The sequence below is a fragment of the Syngnathus typhle genome, linkage group LG18, assembly GCF_033458585.1.
Source record: "Syngnathus typhle isolate RoL2023-S1 ecotype Sweden linkage group LG18, RoL_Styp_1.0, whole genome shotgun sequence".
Taxonomy (NCBI): Eukaryota; Metazoa; Chordata; class Actinopteri; order Syngnathiformes; family Syngnathidae; genus Syngnathus; species Syngnathus typhle.
The window spans coordinates 8,655,170-8,674,978 of record NC_083755.1 but is presented as its reverse complement, the minus strand read 5'-3'; the positions used below and the strand labels follow the sequence as shown (position 1 = coordinate 8,674,978).

At 42.6% G+C, this 19,809-nt stretch overlaps 3 protein-coding genes across 10 annotated transcripts in view; 1 reads left to right on the top strand and 2 right to left on the bottom strand.

Annotated features, from left to right (window-relative positions):
- Nucleotides 1–290: 290 nt before the first annotated feature.
- On the bottom strand, nt 291–1,831 carry LOC133143173 (sulfotransferase 2B1-like). Its single transcript, XM_061264966.1, has 6 exons — nt 1,693–1,831; nt 1,102–1,313; nt 895–1,021; nt 731–819; nt 473–653; nt 291–400 (listed from the first exon to the last, which is right to left on the bottom strand). The coding sequence occupies exons 1-6, from the start codon at nt 1,829–1,831 to the stop codon at nt 291–293; spliced, it is 858 nt and encodes a 285-aa protein (XP_061120950.1).
- Nucleotides 1,832–2,206: 375 nt separating this feature from the next.
- On the bottom strand, nt 2,207–19,407 carry LOC133171272 (ras-associating and dilute domain-containing protein-like). Of its 3 annotated transcripts, none has more exons than XM_061304494.1 (19): nt 19,265–19,407; nt 14,936–15,256; nt 13,888–14,075; nt 12,198–12,369; nt 11,094–11,326; nt 10,011–10,426; nt 8,925–9,206; nt 8,508–8,855; nt 8,339–8,376; nt 8,107–8,249; nt 7,922–8,034; nt 6,432–6,660; nt 4,546–4,718; nt 4,077–4,221; nt 3,818–4,002; nt 3,118–3,439; nt 2,836–3,047; nt 2,631–2,770; nt 2,207–2,547 (listed from the first exon to the last, which is right to left on the bottom strand). In XM_061304494.1, the coding sequence occupies exons 2-19, from the start codon at nt 15,058–15,060 to the stop codon at nt 2,454–2,456; spliced, it is 3,558 nt and encodes a 1,185-aa protein (XP_061160478.1). In that variant the 5' UTR covers nt 15,061–15,256; nt 19,265–19,407; the 3' UTR covers nt 2,207–2,453. The 3 variants fall into 3 exon arrangements, with proteins under 3 accessions (XP_061160478.1, XP_061160479.1, XP_061160480.1); XM_061304495.1 differs by having other exon boundaries at nt 2,631–2,755; XM_061304496.1 differs by having other exon boundaries at nt 3,818–3,954.
- abcc3 (ATP-binding cassette, sub-family C (CFTR/MRP), member 3) overlaps nt 16,264–19,809 on the top strand; it is a 17,136-nt gene continuing 13,590 nt past the window's right edge. For 3 of the 6 annotated variants that reach the window (XM_061304493.1, XM_061304486.1, XM_061304485.1), the window contains exons 1-2: nt 16,268–16,556; nt 19,313–19,489. In XM_061304493.1, coding sequence (XP_061160477.1) covers nt 16,521–16,556; nt 19,313–19,489 — 213 coding nt within the window. In that variant the 5' untranslated portion in view covers nt 16,268–16,520. Of the gene's footprint in view, nt 16,557–19,312; nt 19,490–19,809 lie in introns of all 6 variants that reach the window. The other 3 variants (XM_061304491.1, XM_061304488.1, XM_061304487.1) reach the window with 3 other exon arrangements.

Sequence of the window (19,809 nt, the reverse complement as noted above, 5' to 3'; positions counted from 1 at the left end):
TAAAATGAACATGTCAATTTTTCTTTTTCATCCTTGACCAGACGACCTCAATGTACAATACACTACCAAAAGTAAACAATACAAAAAGTAAAAACAAGAAGGCACATACAATGAATAAATAAGAGCAGTGAATGAATAAATAAATAAATAAATAAATAAATAAATAAATAAATAAATAAATAAATAAATAAATAAATAAATAAATAAATAAATAAATAAATAAATAAATAAATAAGCGCAACATGGTTCAAGTGCTTGTCTGTAAATGACCTTTAATTAAAACGGTTCCTTTAATCCCAGGCAAATTCATAATCAACATTTTTCATGCTCTCTCTGTAAACAGCATCAAAGTTTTCCACTTCCACTGCTGTCAGTTGGTTTTTCCAATCTCCAGCTATTCCTGCCACAAAAAATAAATACAATAAAAGTCATCCAGTTCTTGATTGATGTAAAGAAGGATTTAACAACACACCTTTCCTGAGAAATTGTGACTTTGTGGTGTCCATGATTTCATTGGGAACTGCCGAGTAGTTGGACATGTTATTCTTTTTCATGTTCTTGAACACACATCGCTCTGCTATCTTTTCAATCACATCGGCGTCCAAGGTTTTCTCCAGGAACAGAGCGAGTCTGGCCACAGAGTCTTTAAGATCCTTCAATTGAACAAAAGTCAAATCACATCACATTTGGAAGTGTCACGTAACAATGGCTGTGAATTGTAGTTTTTTACCTTTATCATTTCTTCATAGCAGATGTAAAATATTCGCTCTTTATACTCAAGCCATCTCTTTACGTGATGGAACCATGAGCCAAATATAACTAGAGAACAGATCATGCAATTGAATTCATAACAAAAACACGATTCTATGATGATGCACGTTGCAGATGAATCACCTTCCCCTTTGAGGAACTTTTGGAGGAACTCGCTCTGTGGTCCAGGGTCAACCAGGAAGGAGGCCATGGAGCAATAATGGAAGGAGGATGTGAATACATCTTTGGGGTTCCTCATGACATAAATGACCTAGAGTGAGGTCAAGATGTCGGCCAATTTTTAATGTCATATAAAAAATAAAAGCACACTAGTAAACAAGAGTGACTTACCTTGGGCTTAACTTGAAAGAAGGATGGTGGCATCATATGGGGAAGGAAATGGGTGGTGAACATGCGTGGTGATGGCCTGTCATCAAGATTGAGGCTGCAAGTGCGAGCCTCCTCTAGCCAGGGTACACGATCCCAGTTGTGCAGGGTCTCCACTGAAGCAGGATCTCCACCGCTCATGATCAGGGGGAGGATTTCTTGCATCCAAGTTGTACCTTAAGGAAATTTGGGGAAATTATTTGTATGTCCAAGAGACTTTGTGTTTGCGTGCATTTATTGACTCGTCTGTGCTTGGTTACCTGGTCATAATATAAATCAAAAGAGTCAAAGTCTAACTGAGCACGCCTTTTTAGCCGCATGACTTACGCTACCTGTGCAAACTAGTTGGCTGGGCGTCGTTCGTCATTTCGAAATACCTGTGTCGTAAATAAAAATGCGCCCTCTGCTGGACATACGAAGCAGCGCAGCTTTAAGGTGCGCCACTTTTTACGTGAACTTCCCCGCGTGTTTTCGAGTTCACTCACATTATTGTGCGTTTACCTTGAAAGAGTTCTTGTCAATTTCGAGAGCTCATGCAAAAGAGTCCCAACTTACCGGACTTGGGGTACGTCACAATGACAACGTCATCGGGACGAAACGTGAATGTCTCGAACCGCTTTAAACTCTGCGGAGGGTGTATAAGAGTGGGGAGCAATACCCCTTTGTACACCGTGTACAGGTCTGCTTCGGTCATTGTGGAAAAGTGCACAAATTGCAAGAAGAAGAAGAAGGAAATCTCAGCAGCTGCAGTTTGGGCCAGCTCGGATTTACTCCTCTTGCAGACGCACGCCAAGGGGAGGTGACATTGCCTTAGCCACGCCTACCGCCTCAAAATCTATCAATAAAAGAATTTTGTTTACTATAGCTGGTCAACACAGGTTAGCTCAGCTTTTATGCTCTCAAAACGTCTTCCCATGGTTTTGCTGTTGTGAAGCTAAAAAGAAATCGATGGAAATCAAATCCGCGAGTTTGTCGTGTGTTTTCTGCTTATCAGCCAGTAGGTGGCAGAAATGAGCAGGACCGGAAATGTTCCTGCAGCCAAAGGGCAGTTTAAGTGAAACTCTGACAATTCTTGAAAAACATTTTATTCACAGAAACGATTAACTTGACTTTAAAGTCCAAAGAGAACACATTTATTATAGTGCATTTTGTTTTGAGAAGAAGCAATCCAGTTTTCCTTGGTGGTGGTCATGGTGAGAAGCACAACACCAGGTTTGACAAAATTAAGCATTGCCCCCATTCATGTCAGCTAGGCTACAATTCTTTATTCTAAGTGATCTTGGACCCCAACTCTTATCTGGATGATTTTTGCAGCGTCAGCATTCAGTCTGTATAGCCTTGGCCATCCAATCAGATCTGGCCACCAGCAGCCTCAGCCGGTCACCTGATGATTGCATCAACTCCTTGCCACTGATGAAAGAAAGAAAGAAAAAGAAAAAAAAAAGTTATTCAGATGGATTTTCTATCATTTTGCGTGGATTTGCTCCGTTTACTTTAGACAATGGGAGCCAAGCAGACTGATTCCATTAACAGCAAGGATCCTGTCTCCTGCTTGGAGCTTCTCACAGCGGGCTGCAGGGGTGTCCGGGACCACTGCCCTAATGAAGATGCCTTTCACCTTCAATGACATATCCTGAAACATGAGGTCAAATGATCAACAACACGCCAAGCCAGTACGTGCCAATTGAACTAACTAACCCTTGTGTCAACTAGAGCAAGCCCAAGACCGCTTTGGTCCCGCTCGAGCTCCAAACTGAAGATCTCATCGTTGTTGTCGTCAAAATGGTTGCTCATCTCTTCGGCCTCCTCCTCCTCTTCCTCTATGAGTTCGAAAATCCTTTTCATACTGGTGTAATCTTGACTCAAACGGTCGTCTTTCAGCGCCGATAGGCATTCCGACATTAAGCCACCTGAGGAGGAACCAACGGAAGCTTCTTCTTCAGCGATGATACTGACAAGAAGCTTGACGTGATCAAATACCTTGGTCGTATGCACCGCCGTCTGAGGACCAGGAATGTGCGTCTTGGTCTTCTTTAACCAAATGAACAGGATCTACGAGGGGGGTGTTGGGTGGGGTGAGTAGACAGGAGGGGTCCAGTGCTGACCTCCTTATCTCAGGGCTTGTCTGCAGATGGAGATTCCGAAGCTTCTGGGACAAAAGTTGGGCACCGCAGGAGCTCAACTCATCCACTTCCTGGATGGAGGAATGGGGGCACGGCCAAGGGGGGGATGGAGGTGAACCAGATGATGATGGCACCATTTGGACTGGTTCCTGGCTGGATTTGGCCTCCATGGTGATACCCTGAAATACAAGTGGCATTAAAACAAGGGGAAAAAAAATCCTTGATTATGGATAAAATGGATTATTTTTATTTGATTACTCTCCGGCATTTTGAAGGCAAAAAGAGAGCCAGCCAACCAGAATTAAAAAGTAGCCGGTGAGTGTGTCTCGTAATATTTTCTCATTTAGAACTATTTTTCTTTCCACGCATGTTTGTTTTGCTTCCTGAACATTTGCTGTTGGCTCGTCACCACCAATCACAACGTCGTGAAAAAAATAAATAAATAACTTAGAGAAAAGCCAGGCAGGCACAGCGAGCGCATCCAAACTCCAACTCTGGAAGGAGGCGAAATTTAAACCCTGACTCTCAGAAAAATGAGTCAAATATGTTGGAGTTACCTGCTGCTGGCCAGAAGATGTCCCCCCATTGGTCTGTGAATTAGCCCGATTAAAAATGAACACTTGGAGCTTGTTTAAGTGTTCAAGCAGGCTTAAATCTGTCACCGGCCTTTCCACTATGAACTGGTAATCCCCATCTGGTAGCACAAGAGGATGGTGGCTATCAAAAGTCTGCAGGATATCCTCTGAGAATGCAAGAGAAATCTCAAATAAAGACAACAATCAAGATGGGAAGAGAACGACTGGGTTCAACACTGACCGGTTGCGCGCGCTTCTGTTTGGTCCCGGGCACACGGAGTCCACGTGTGCCTGGTGGGACATGTTGGGCTGTAAAAGCTGAGCAGGTGCTTCAGCTGAGCTGCGTTCAGTGCAGGGAAGTCACATCGTAACGACGCCCAAGAGCTCTATGCATGCACACAAACACAATGAACTGCTGATTAGGTTCATTTGGACTTTTTAATTCATTGTATAACAGTAGAAAGGATGTGAGCTAGCTCACTTGCACCAGACGGGCTCATTTCAGCAACACAAAAAAAGAAAGTGTGGTAAGTGTGCTATAATGACAGTTTTTTTTTTTTTTAACAAAAATGTTACAGACGTTAAGACACCTGAAACTATTTTGATGAATGGGGGAAAAAAAGGGCAAAATATTGTTGCCTGTATAAATATTAAATATATATTTATTTTAGTTTTTGTTATATTATTCTAAATATTTGAATATCTTTTACCTGGTGTAGAATTTCCCATGGCGTAGTAAGAAGATTGATAGCCGCTGAGAGTGTGCGCGTGTACTCAAAAGCGAGTTTCCCCAATCCGGTTGTCTGGGCCCAGTTCAACAGCAAGTCCAAAGTGGCCCGTATGCGGATGCCGGTAGACCGCTGATAGAAATCTGGCTCGGCGCCTGCAAAGACATCAAGGAAAAGTCCTCGTTCAAATTGCTCACGACATAAATAGGACGATTTAGTGAGCTCCCCTTTTTATTCCCGGGTTGGCTGTAAGATTTATTAGCTCATCTGTCTTTGATTCAAACATGACAAAACGCATATGATGACCCACCGCTGAGTCAGCATAAAACTCAAAGTTTAGAGAGAGTCCACGTGAATCCGACACATGCTATTTTGTGAAAATGATCAACACTCCCATCAAGTACTTTGATAGTGGTTGAATTCCAGTGGTGAAATATTTGTAGCGTGTCAACTACCACACGCTTCCTGTCAGTTCTCTCCTTTCCCCTCGGCAAGTCAGGCTAAATGTCACGGGAAAAAAAAAAATACTCAATGGGGCACAGTGTTACCATGTGAAACATGCTCCTTATTTATGACATGATCCTGCAGGCACTGGAATAAACCATACACGGTCTATATTAGTCAGAGTAAAAACTTCTGTGAAAATAAATATTTCATTTTAAATGGCTTTATCCATGGATGGCTTTATCCATGGATGGCTTTATCCATGGATGGCTTTATCCATGGATGGCTTTATCCATGGATGGCTTTATCCATGGATGGCTTTATCCATGGATGGCTTTATCCATGGATGGCTTTATCCATGGATGGATGGATGGCTTTATCCATGGATGGATGGATGGCTTTATCCATGGATGGATGGATGGCTGGATGGATGGATGGATGGATGGATGGATGGATGGATGGATGGATGGATGGATGGATGGATGGATGGATGGATGGATGGATGGCTGGATGGATGGATGGCTGGCTGGCTGGATGGATGGATGGATGGCTTTATCCATGGATGGCTTTATCCATGGATGGATGGATGGATGGATGGATGGATGGATGGATGGATGGATGGATGGATGGATGGCTGGATGGCTGGCTGGCTGGCTGGCTGGCTGGATGGCTGGCTGGCTGGCTGGCTGGCTGGCTGGATGGATGGCTGGATGGCTGGCTGGCTGGCTGGCTGGCTGGATGGATGGATGGATGGATGGATGGATGGATGGATGGATGGATGGATGGATGGATGGATGGATGGATGGATGGATGGATGGATGGATGGATGGATGGATGGATGGATGGATGGATGGATGGATGGATGGATGGATGGATGGGAAAATGAAGTTGATGTCTCCAGCTCTGATTACTGACACTTTACTCAAGATTAAAAAAAAAAAAGCTAATGAAGTCTTCAAACTGAAATGTCTGACTTCCTTTTCAATTTTGGTTTCGGGTTCAGATGTCCTGCTATGGGGAAACTGCTCTATTGAAGGCCAAGTTAAAAAATTGAAGAGAAGAAGAAAAAAAAAAAAAATCGAGGGCGCTAGTGTATGACTTTTGAAACAGCACGTGCGCCATGTGGATAATGATGCGCCCGCCGCCGACCACATTATTATTTGAAACATTAGTGTCACCATGAAAGTCATCTGCATCAGATGTTTTCACACATGTTCCCCATTCAGCAGTCCACACGAGTGATTCGTCAGCATTTTCTAGCACGTATCCACTGACAAGTTGGCAATGTGAACATCAGATTCACTTGCACTACTGTATTGACCAACCAAGATTTACTCCACAATGTTGCAACCTCTTATTTCTAAAATGCAACCCAAAATAGCTTACTACTGGATTCTCGAGTCTAACTTTTATTTTTTTCGTACCTCTTTCCATGAGCAAGTTGAAGAGCGATGCATTGACGAAGTAGAAAATGAAGGCCACGAGCTGCGTGGTCATTTCCGAGTGAAGCTGACAGTCTGAGAGGAGTCTCTGGGTCTCAGATAGGACTTCCAAAACCTGCCGGACTTGATCAGGGACGCTGTCGACCGGCCCCTCAAGAGTCTCCTTGGATCGGTTGCAATTGAGAAAGCCCGGCAGGATGGGGTACAGGACCTGGAATTGTCCAATCAAGTGAGACATTCAATATTTGAGGCCGACCACCCATGTTGCCTTCACTTAACGTGACTCTCTTAGGCATTATTGATGGAAGACTACAAAATCAGAAGAATCAGCAAAAATGAGCACCCCCCCCACCCCACCCCTCCCCTTGAGCTAAAAGCTTTTTGCTCCACCAAAGTCAGCATGGACAATGACAGCTCTGTTTGGGCTAATTGTACGCAGACATCCCCTTTCCGCAAAAATCTTGCTCCACCAACAAGGCCAGCGCAGGCACTAGATCCACATTCCAAAAAAAGCTGAATATGGCTCATGTGGGCTGGAACAAGACTGCTGAGTGAAGAGTTCTGAAGGAATCCGCCCTGAGCAGATCATTTTACTTAGCAAGCCCAGGGTAGGCGGGGGAACGCGAGTAGACAGCTCCACTTCCAATCACACCAGACAATAGAAATGGGGGAACAAAAAAAAAACTTTTCTGGTTGGAAAATGCTACTCGGTGGAGCCAAGCAGGGAGAGAAACTCAACTCAATGCTTGATTGACCACATTCAAGCAAAAAAGTGTATTGTCTCCCAGTCCAAAGTGGGCAAATAAACAGTCTGCCCACAAGTCTGGAGAAATGCGCGCGGCGGATCCATCAACGAGCGTCTTCACGAGAAATGGCTTGTCATTAATGGCGCCTGTTATTTTTCCAGGCTGCGGCAACCTCACCGCTCTGAATGAATGGATATGGTATTTTAAATATGTATAGGAATTTCTTTGACGTTGGAAACTTTGTCACATTCCTCACAAATGTTCTTCTTTCATTCTGGCAGAGAGGAGGATTGCATCCTGTGGTGAGACGACAAGCATGATGGATGACATGACGAGCTGGGACAAGCAGTCAGCCATTTTGTGTCTTTCTTTCTTCCTTCCACGTCAACATTGATCTGTTGAGATTTGGCGAAATTGTTCCCAAAAATAGTTTCTTAGGGTCGAATGGAAAATATTGCAATGCTAAGATTCCTTGGGCCTTCACACAAAGGTGTCTTGTCTTGCACCAGGGTCACAATGACCCGAGTGTGGCTGGGCTGTCAGCATGGAGCAAACTGGGCCCTTTCTTCCAAGCCTGTCACTAATTATTTGCCTTTCTTCATCGGTGTTGCTTTTAGATGGTGCCACCACGCAAGAACAATTGATCTTCTCAAGTCGTTGTACCAGGACGTCATTTGCACTTGAATAGTTTCCAATCACGCAGCTAATATACATTGATCCTTTTACCTTGGTGATGTAGTACACACACTGCTGAAAGGTAAGCAGGATGACCTCCTCCAGGGACGCCATTGTTTCTTCACTGGCTGAGTGCACACAGGACAGCTGTAACTCCAGAAGGTCTGGAAGAAAAGAAAAATGTTTTGTTTGAGCTGAACTCCAGGATCAAGATTTATTTTTCTTTTTTTATGTACCCCCAGCCTTTCCTTCTTCATCCTCTTCACTTGTTCTCCACTCCAAGATGACAGGCAGCTGATACTGGATGAACTGGAGTATCTCCAGGCTATTTGACATCCACACCACTAGGGGCAACAGTGCTGGGATGATGTCCTTGTTGCTGAAAGGGTGCAGGAAATCCAGGTATAAGATTTCATCAGGAGAAGTTGATCATGATTACACAAGTCTGCAGTAGGAGTAAGGGCTTACACGTCCTTCTGAAAAGCAGCCAGTTCCTTGGTTTGCTCCTGTGTAGAAAATGATACAAAACCAAATGTCATGATGAAATAGAGTAGCTAGTTGTCTAAAAAGAATTGATTGAATAACCGTATTAACACCATTTTTTTGGGGGGGATCAAAATAATCCACCACGACTCACCCAAACAGCGCTTTGGATTTCACTTGCAATCAGCAGCAGGAGCCTTCGTAGGTCCGACGTACGTAAATATGAGGCGGAATACTGAACGCAAAGGCACAGCAGAAAAGCAACGCTCAATGAAGGTCCGTCTTTAACGTGGGTGCTCCCCATGGCCACTATTTGCTTGATGATGCAATGCTCATCGTCAGCTCGGTAGTTCAAAGTCAGGTAGTGACCCTGCGGTGATTTCAGAAATGGAGATCTTTTCGGACACTTTCTACTGGCTGGGCTGGGCAGGTTGTTGCAGAGGATCACATTAGGTGTAGCGGAGCCAAACAAGTTGGGCCAGGGAGCAGAACTGTCGGGTTCCTTTTTAAAGAAACAATAACATTGTCATGGTTATATTGCCAATAAAGTGTATTTGTTTTTTCCGATTACCTTGTGCAGCAAGGGATCTTTAAATAGAAACAAGTAGCTTTGCCCCAGCCCAATGACATCACCGGGGCAAAGTTGGACTTTGTCTTTGAATATATTGCCATTCCTTGTGACGACAGCATGGGGAAAGGGGCACAGCATGGTTGGTCCGCCAGTGCTATTGCGATGAAAAATGCAATGTTTTGGAAGGATATCTTCTGCAAGGAGGCCAATGTCCGCATCTCCGTTGTCATTTTGTCGCCCCAATATAATGCTTGGTCTCGGAAGTAGGTAAATGACAAAGTCCTAGAGAAACAAATAGTACAAGATGAAAGAACGCATTGATTTTTTTTTAGCTAACCAGCCTATAGAAAAGATTTCAATTGTGATGAATTGATCAGGTTGGAAATGGTAACTATTATTATTCCTATTTTGAATATCTACCTTAATTTTCGGACTATAAGTCGCGGTTTTTTTCATAGTTTGGGTGGGGGGGCGACTTATATACATATATATGTTTTTGTCCACTTTTTTGGGCATTTTCTGGCTGGTGCGATTTATACTCCGGTGCGACTTATAGTCCGAAAATGACGGTAGGTTGTTTGTATTGTGATGTCTCCCTGCTCCCACAATACAAGTTTGACACAATAAAATGCGTTATTCGGAGAAGCAGGTCTCTACATGACCTAAAGTGCGGTTGTGAGTTTATCGGGCATGTGTAGGGCTGTTGAAAATCCTGCTAATCAGACAGGAAGCAGTGCCACGGCTGCGTTTTACAGCTTCCTGATCACTGTTCGGACATTTTTTCCACACTTTTCTCTTCAAAAAACAGTGTTATTTATAATAGAGGACCAAAACAACGTTCAAATCATTCGTTCATACGTAAATAATAGCAATATAATAGTAGGATTAAATTAAAAATAACAATAAAACCAACAAAGAGTCTAAAGTACAAATTAAAAGTAAAAATGGGAAAAATTGTGGAATTTAAAAAGAAAAAGAATAAACATACATACAAGATTGAAAAACATTGAAAGTCGGAAAGATTGGTAAATTGCATGACAGCATCAAAAATGCAAAATATGCTCCCATCCCCTCAGGCATTGATACCTGCACAAGGCTGTGGCCATGTAGTAGCAGCAGGTACGGACAGTCCTGAGGCGGGTGAATGGAGTACTGTGTGGTGTTATCGTCGCTACTCTCCGTCTCCTCCCTCTCCGACTCCTCTCCTTCCCGCTCACCTCTGGGCCTCGATGGACACAGCCTTTCTGTTTTGGCTTGCAACGCACCATCCCCCTTAGAGGGAACTGCATGTTTAATGTCCCTGACTTCTGGGCCCTCACGGCTCTCCACTAACGTTCCATTCAAGGACATACTTTGATCCCGATTGACTGAATCGCCATCGATAAGGTCCATCTCACTTTTACTCCTCCAAAGTTTTTGGCTTCGACTCATTGTTCTCTCCATGAGGGTGGAGTTAACTCTGGAGCGACTCTTTTGGAGCTTACGGGCCTGGGCGTTGATCCCTATCAGAGAGATGGATAAGCAAGAACAGGAATTAGCTTAACCTGTGCAAATAATCCGCTATATATAAATACATTAGGGACGGAGTTAATGGGATGCAGTGATAAGGCAGCACCTGTTTTTTTTGTTTTTTTTCTTCTTCAACTGTATGTGTTAATGCTAGAGTCAAGCCAGTCTACACACGGGAAGCAGACCTCGGTGGAAAGAAAGACACAGCTCATGGAAACGCAAAGTGATCAGCCACACTGATAGAAGGAAGGCTAGCACATGCTGTGCCAGTCGCAGAAGCAAAATGACAAACAGGACGCACTCTTACAGCTGTGTCAACTCGAGCCGCTTTTTCCAGTAGAAGCCATATGCTGCTACTGCTACTCCAAATAAAACTTTGTGGAGAATTATTTCCATGTCGAACGTTTAAAAGCATCATGGAGTGTGTTTGGAAATAGAGGATGAAGTTTACTTGAAACTACAATGTCTGCTAGACATTTGGACAGAAGGGAATACGAGACTAAATGTGAAAAAAGAAAAAGCAGTTTGGTCTTGTTAAATGGACTTTGATGGATGTCTGGGGAAAAACAGCAAAACTTTGTAGGAAGTCTAAAACTAAATGTACTATGCTTTGTTGAAGAGCCAAGATTGCACACCAGGAAATAATAAGGGGCAGCCTACCAGCAGTGATGGTGTCTTTTTCTTTGGCCGTCTGCTCTTCCACCAGGCTTCGCCTCTGGATTTCAAAGCGTCTGGCGAGGCCCTCCCTTGGTTTCCATAACGACTGCAGGAGGAGCGGCTTCTCGTTGTCGCCCACCGCTCGGAAGCCTTCGGTTTTCCACTGGCGCTCGGCAATGAAGCCGATGGTGTCGCACAGAACATAGGAACTTGCCTCTTCTTTCCCAAGGCCATACCTGAAAGACATGGAAAGAGAGAATTAACACCATATTGGAAAAAAACATGTTAGGTTAAATCACCAGAATTTTATTTTATTTTATTTTATTTATACAGGCTATTTATTTGCATCTGTATGTCTATTTGGATGGGTAAATGAAAAATTATAATCAGCTGGAAAATAAATCAAGTCTAAATAATGATTCTGTTTTTAAAAACGTTACAATTATTTTCCATTTCCAATTTTGCGGACCACCTGCAATACTGCCACGGACCACTAAAGGACCACGGACCACCGGTTGACAACCCTTGCACTATGGGAGATGGACGGATGACATCAAATGTATTGATCACTCCAATTGATGGTCATCGAAATCCAATGGAGATTTAAAAAAAAAAAAAATCTTAGTATACATGTTCCACGAAAAAGAAATACAATCCCGAATTTATTCCAATTCTTTTTCAAATCAGGGTCAAGAGTCTGTGCTCAGCCCAAACTGGCATCCTTGACCTTTGAGCTATGATTATATCCAAATGTCGGATTTCACTTGTGTTAATCATTCCGTTCCATTTTTGGGGTTTGCAATCCAAGCAAACTTTTTGTCTCTGCGGAGAATTCCAGCCAGCCAACACTGGCCGTCTTTCACACAAAATGTGGTTTGCGCTACACTTTCACAGCTATTAAATGGACTCTTTGGCACACGTACACACTGTGAGCACAACGTTGAAATTAGAACTCAACGGACAGAACATCAAGTCTCTGTTTATTAAGTATAAACACATGTGCATGCCTGACTTTTTTTTTTTTTTTTTTTTAATTGTTGTTGCAAAGCAAGAAAAATCACGGACAAACAATGACATATGGCAAACAGACAGAACTCATTCCCTCACCTTTCAAGGGCCTCTTTGACCAGCTCTTTTGCACTGGAATGTGTGGTGGCCAAGACACTCTTATAGTGAGCTCCTTTACAGATCTCGCTTCCAAAGATCTTCAAAATTCCGGGAGCACTCAACTGGATTGACAGCTCACAGGGGTCGTCCGCAATTTTGCCATCTCTACTCGCTGAATGCAACACGAGAGAGGAAAACATGTTTGTATTTTTGGAGGAAGGGACAGAATGTGTGTACATTTAACTTTAAATTGCTCATTTCTATTTTTTTTTTTTTTGCAGATCATTATTTACACCGTTAAGTGACACACTGATACAGTGGGCAGCTTCCCAGTGGTCAAGGTACTTTGCTCAAGTGTACAGGGGTGTAGTTTTGCAGACCCCCCCGCCCATCTCAGCCCCTCCACCTCAACCCACATCCAAGAGAATTTTACAAGAGGGGCCTTTAGTTACAGGTCACATTCTTACCTGACATCTTCTGGCCCAAATAGAAACTCCCTTTTTGGAGTATAATATAGTTTCTGTGCTTAAGACCACACGATCCGAGACCAAGACTTGCCCCGAGACCAGAACTCACAGAGACCAAAGTCAAGCCCGAAACTTTCTTTCCAATCATACGAGTCTAAACACAGCATTCTGAGTAATACTGATGATGTGGAATATGAATTCATCGGCGGAGTTGTTTTCTGAGTTTGGTCATGTGACCTTGGCAAGCGGAGTTGTGATTGGTGGTTACGTGTGGTCAGAGCAACTCTCAGTCAAAACCATCAGGCCCTTGCACGAAAAGAAAGTGATGCCAAATAAAACAATTTGAACACGTTTCCAATTCCTTAAAGGCATTCCTTACACTTTTTACAGGCCAAAAATAAGGCTACCAAAATACAGTCTTTACACATGACCTGTGTGGAATAAAATGATGACTGGATGAAAGTATGAGGAAAAAAAAGTATACAAGGGTCAGTCAGTCAGGTGAAAGTATGCTTCTTGTGAATCAACTCAGTGTCTAAAAAGAGAAACATTACAACATGCATTCAATCTACTTTCACGCTTGTTAGCCAGAGTTTCCATCGTGGCAGTCCAAGTGTCCCTACAAGTCATGCACATGAGATAAATGATCGAAACTGTAACAGCTCTTGGCACTCCATTGACCATGATGCAATATAAGATCCTTTCTAACGATGCCAAACAACACCATGCTTTGCTTTTATTCTTTTTTTTCTGTGGATGTCTGTTACAAATTTGTATTTGCTAATCCCTGGATGAGATCAGTCTGATGACTGCTTGTTTTTTCCCCCAACTTTGCAAAGCTTCTTAAGCAGCCATTGTTCCACAGGTCAACTAAAATCATGGGATTCTGCTTTGAAACATTAAATATCTATTTTCCATCCAACGTACGCTAACATGCATCCATCCATTCATTTTTTTATACCGCTAGCTAACATGCATGATTCTGGAATGCGGGAGGAAGTTGGAGTCCCCATAAAAAACACACACACATGCAAGGGAAGAAAATGCAAACGCGACACCGGCAGGCCCAAGATGAGATTCAAACCCAGAACCTGCAGATGTGCAAACCACTGGAGCGGCTTTGATATCTCTTAAAATAAACTCTGCATTAGCCAATAAGTTCTCAAAGCTTCCGAGACATTAACATTGGAAGAAAATGAAAGACTTGACTGAGCGTAACGTACCGCTTCCTTTCCCGCTTTGGGTGGACATGGCCATGGAGAGCGAGCCAGAGGCGGCGCCGCCGCCGCCGCGAAGGAAGACTCCCGAGAGGCGGTTGGTGTGGTGACGGATGCGGCTCTTGCTCGGCTGTCTGAAAGCCACAGCCTCGGCCGACCTGCCAGTGGACGAACTGCCGGTAGACGAACTTGACCTGGATAATCAAACATGACAAGATGGACTGCTGAAGGTTCCTTGGAAATCAATCCAGTTCAATAAACAAAAAGGATACCGAGAAAAATGTGATATTAAGAGGGGGGGAAAGAAAGCAACAAATAAATCATTACAACTAAATAATGTCATCTATAAATTCGTGTTAAGTTGATCGATGGAGTACAAGCCTTTGGTCCGCTGCCCTTCACCATTCCTTTCTCAGCTCTTTGTGTACATGAAGGAAAAAAGAAAGGGTTGTGCACCACTGGGCAAGCCTGTAAGCTTCTTACCACAGTGGTTCAAAGGTTCATTGCTCCTAGGCCACACTGCTTTGATGGGAAGGAAAAAAAAAAAGCGATGCTGAGAAGAACGCATTCACATCAAACTTTCAAGCAATAATAAATGGTAAACATTCGAATCAGCTCCACCATTTATGAAGAACCAAATTATTACAGTATGTAATATATCGAATTGTTCCAGTGAGTCTGGCCATAGGTGCTTGTGATGTCATCAAAGGAACAATTGCCTGGGTTGTCCCTGCTGCTCTTGACTGAATGTGTATTCTGTTCCAAGTCATGGTCGAGACTGAGGTGCATCAGCAACTGTCATCCTTGACCACACACTCACAATACACGACTGCCAGGGGTATGTCGGCATTGCAATGGTATGCTGTGATGGCCGTCCATCATTGTTTTCCGCACTTGTGGTGCTAGCAAGGTTTTCTCTGAAGCACTGACCTACATTTCCAACTTAAATATTCCAATTTATCATACTAATTGTCTCTTGGCGATCCAGTGGCGTGTTTGTTGGATTTTTATGCAAATTGAGTAATCCAGTTTAAAATAAAAAAAAAACACTTACCGAAGAGATCCATCACTGGACTTTCTTGCAAGCCTTACAAGTCGTCTTTTCAGAGAAGATGTAGAAGATGTAGATAACCCCCTCTGTGGAAGAGAGTGTAATTCCTCAGCGGTTCTTTGACTCATCTCTGGTGGTTCTCGTGTCGTTTTAAAATCAGCGTGGGTTGCATCATGTCCTATGAGAGCTCGGCTTCATTCCGGAGATGTTTCACGCAGAAGCAGCAGCGACACAACGGCGCTCATCTTCTGCAGATGTTTCCCCGCTCTCATCCAGCTGTTGCAAAGGCACTCTTCCTTCTTAGGTCCAAAGTGAGCGTCGACTCTAAAAGTGGATAAAAGGCGTAAGTATCATCTCATGAAATGTCATCTAGATGCGCTTTCAATTAGGAACGAGTCTGCTTTCCAGATGCGAGTCGACGGCGCAATTGGTTGGGGATGCCAAGTGCGCACATAGCACACGCGGAAACACCCGCCCATGCAGAATTAAAAGTTTGAAAGACAGTCCTCGAAAATGGGCGGGCGGAACCGAACACACTTTGGATTCAGCTCATTTTTCGTGCTTGTGCTTAAATGCGTCAACCAGTCTTTTTTTTTTTTTTTTTTTTTTGGAATTGCGTGAACTGGAAACACTTCATTAACCTCGAAAATAATGAGAAACAATAGTAAAGAAACGACTGTAAAACTTTAACACATGAAGGAAAAATTTGTGTAATCATTAGAGCGTGTTCCGAACTCCATAAAAAATAGTCAATAACTCATTTTTGAATTCAGGAGTTAGTTAAAATAGTCCTGAAAAGCTGAAAAGTGTGAGCTATAAAAAGAAAAAACAGGTTCCGTCTATCTTACGCAACAGTATTACATTACTGTAAACAGAAATACAGTATAAACTTCCAATGTATTGATTGCTGCGTTGATGCCGCCACCTAGCGGATATTTACAGAACATACAAATACTTCGAATAAACGCGTCCATTTGGGCCCATCCAGCGTCACGCCACGATGCAAATATTTTGGGATTGGTGAAATTGAAATATCAGACACTGAATTGAACCAAGCGATATTTTGAACGGCTCGAAGTGTGTATGATGAGCTCCACGCTTTTGATTCGATGAGAAATTCTAATGCAGTATGTAGGAGAAAGTATGATCGTTTCTGAAAAGCACCATTTTGTGCAATATTGCATTTGATTTGTGCGCGAGAATGCTTGCTGAGTGCGTGACGTTGCTGTTTGGACAGAAACAAAAGAGGAGGGGAACCCAAGCGGGGCATGACCAAAAGAAGTTCACGCCCTTTTCTTTTCTGACATCTGAAATGAGATTTTTTTTTCTTTCTTTTTTTTCCCCTACGCTCTGCTTGCTTGTGTTCTTTGCCTGTAGGCAGAGCGGAAGGAAGGAAGGAGCGCCTTGTTTACTGGCGGCCGAGGCACCTCCGTATGCCCTACCTGTCTGTCTATTTGTCGGGCATGAGACTATTAAAGCAGCGTCCTTGAGAGGTATAATAATAATAATTAAAAAGCTGCTTGCTGCTGCCTAGTCACAAAGAGGACGGGAAAAGACTATTACCGGTGAGACGGACGGACGGACGGAGATGGAGCGGCTGTGCGGACCCGAGCTTCCCTTCTGGGTAAGTTTTCTGCATGGCTGCTCCCATGTCCGTCCACACACAGGAATGAGAAGTCCCGGGTGCAACTTGGTGTGCATTTTTCAGTCTTGCTGGATGACTTTGAAGCCTTCTCTGTATTGCTGGCAGCCATTCGGGTCAGGAAGGAACAGAGCTAACTTTACTACTCCATCGTGAGAAGCTTGGCTGCTGTCAGAATGAATTGTGGTTTTGCACTATAAATGCAGCCTACTATGCTTTAATCCTCTCAACTCATTGATGCATTGCTATCAATGACATATGTTGTCTGTTATTCATTTGTTATGCTGTGTTTATGACGAACACACCTCAGGGCAATTTGGAGTACTCAATCAGCATGTTTTTGGAATGCAGGCACGGGAAGAACATGCAAACTCCACATTTGGGAGGTGTGGGCAAAAACGGCTGAAATGTGCAGTTCTAATAGTTCCTTCCTCTGGGTTTGCTGTGTTTGAGGGGCTGATACTTTTGAAGGTCTTAGTGAGCCGGCCTCCTATTTAATCGGAGCCATCTTGATCCACATGGAGTTATTCCTTTGAAAAATGCACATGGCGGCCTGCTGGAGCTCGCCCCAAACCACCAATGACTCCTATCACGAGAGAGAGAAAAAGAAAAAAAATCTCGGGTCTGATGACACAAAGATCAACCTTGAGCATGAATAGTAGAGGTCATGTTTGGTGGAGCTCTGTTGACCTCAGACATGTCCCTTTACAGTTTAGAGGTGCGGGGTTCGTTTCTGCTTTTCCTGTAATGTTCTTTTTTTTTTTTTGAAGTGATTCAAGTATTCTTATCTGTATTTGTTTGCGGTGTTTGGTGAAGGTGTTGTCGTCAGCCGCCCTACTCAAACTCCCGATGGGTATTTGTCATATAACAGCTGAATATGCAGTTATCTTCTTGCATACTTTTCAATTACACCATTGAAACGGAAAGGGAAGAAGCTAAATGAAGAAGCGAGAAGAGACTTTTTGTCAGGAGGTTTCCCATCGAATACGTTTTGCCAAGTGTCATACTGCTAAAGCATGACGAAGCCGTTTTGGAGTAGTGCATTGGATACAGAAGGTACAACATTTAAAAGCATTTATAAAAATGAACTACGGATATTTGAAAACGTAAGCTTACCAAAATACATTGCAAGATATTTTTTTTTTTCCGGAAAATGAATTTTACAAATGCTTTCAAATTAGCAAAGTCTCGGTAGCAAAACCATGGCGGGCATTCAAGTAAAAAAAATTAAAATATCCAAGTATCCAAAGTTGCTGACTTTCTCGGAACTTTTTTTTTTTTTTAGCATTTTTCCCCCGACTCTGTTTTTCAATATAACCTGTATATTCCTTCTGTTACAAATAAAAATTATTTATTTATTTTAAACGATATTATTTGCACAGCACTATCAGTAAAACTTTGTCAGGCTAATCTGGGAGATTCCATAAGAGTTTGACTGTAAAAAGCCATAAAGTTCTACAACTTTTAGTTCTACTTTTTTTTACAACTACCAACTAAACAAACATTTGGCGTGTTTTTATATTGGCCATAATTTAGACCGTTGGAAGTTCCATGTTGTAGCGTGAGAGAAAATGTCCAGCAAGCACTTCCTGTTCTTTTACATTTTTTGCAGGTGTTTGCATTTCACTCCCTGCATTTGCTTAACAGATGGGGAGTCAATATTTGTTGTCAAGTTGCAGTAAGCAAATCTGTGATTGTAAATTCTTCATTGCTTGTTTAACTGAATGATGCATTTGGAGAATCAATTGGATATTTCCGGAAGTATTTGTTGGGATTAACAGGATTTGTTGTTGCTAAAAGACTGCTGGGAAGGCTTCCAGCACGCCCATGACCTAAGTTGAGGATAAATAAACTCAATTCTGCTTACCCGTGCAAAGCAAAACAAGACAACTGACTAAAACACTCCTTATCCATTTGAAGATCCTGAAATTGAAAGATTTGAGCACATTACAAATAATGCACTGAACTTAGAATAAACAGTTAACATCGGTTGTTTCAATGTGGGACGACATTTAATAACCTGATATTCATTCATTCATTATTGTTTATATATATATTTTTTTATTTATATATAAGACATTAAAGTTTCAATACAATAAATAGAAGAAATAATGTGCTTGCTTTTGTTTAAGCCCTTGATTGATTATTTGTTTTGGACAATGTAAAAAAAAAAAAAAAAGATGTTAAAAATCTTTTCTAACTTCAGTTTTTAACCCTTTTGGGCATCCATATAAAAAACAACATGTTAAAAAGCTTAAACTTGACTTTCTCTACTTTTTGGGTGCATGCTGTCATTTTTTTTCTTTGTGTTCTATTGTCTGGCAAAAAAGATAAGATGAAAAACTCCAGACTCACTAGCTGGATTGATTACCTATCAGCCTACACATGCATGCCTCAGTCGATGGGAGTGTTGATATACGGAAAATGAATGGAGGCTGCCAGCTGTGTTTATCTTAGTTCTATCTGTGGGTGGGCCCGGCCCGGCCCGTCCGTCCGCGTGTGTGTTTGTAGGGAACCGTGATAACCAGCACGCATCTCTCTATGATTCATGTTGAGTTTTCCTTCACCTCTGGATTTTGCCTCCGTTTATTGAAAATATGGCTTTCACCCAATAGGTTTAATATAAAGGAACCTATAAAGAATTTTTATCAGCAATGAATGAAGAATTTGAAGAAAAAAAAAAAGACTACCTCTGGTCTTGATCTTATGTCTTCTTCTTTTGTTGCCTATTTCTGCAGGTAGCCAATCAGACCCTCCACACAGATCAGCCCGACCTCCCTGTGTGTTTCCAGCTGAGCGTCCTGTCATGGCTCCCATGCATTTACCTATGGGCAGTCTCACCTCTCTACATTTTCTACCTAAAGAAGAACAACAAAGGCTACATCATGATGTCCATCATGAACCGATTCAAAACGGTGAGTCACCAACAACAGCTGTGTTGGGAAATTCTAGCGGACAACTGGCCCTGATTGGAAATAAGATGAAGCCATCTGTGGACCCATTTGTGGGAACATGATCTCGCTTCAACCAGTAACAATCTTTCTACCCGGAATACTATCAACAATAATTCATACACTGCAGCTTATTGATAGAATAAATGCAGCAGCAAAAAAACATCACCCTATTCCTACGCCCAATGATGCAAACTTTGTGGGAATGCCACTTCATGTAAACAAGCCTTGGAGGCTCAACCCCCCCCCCCGGGTATGCCCATTAAAAATAATGTTCTCCTAGT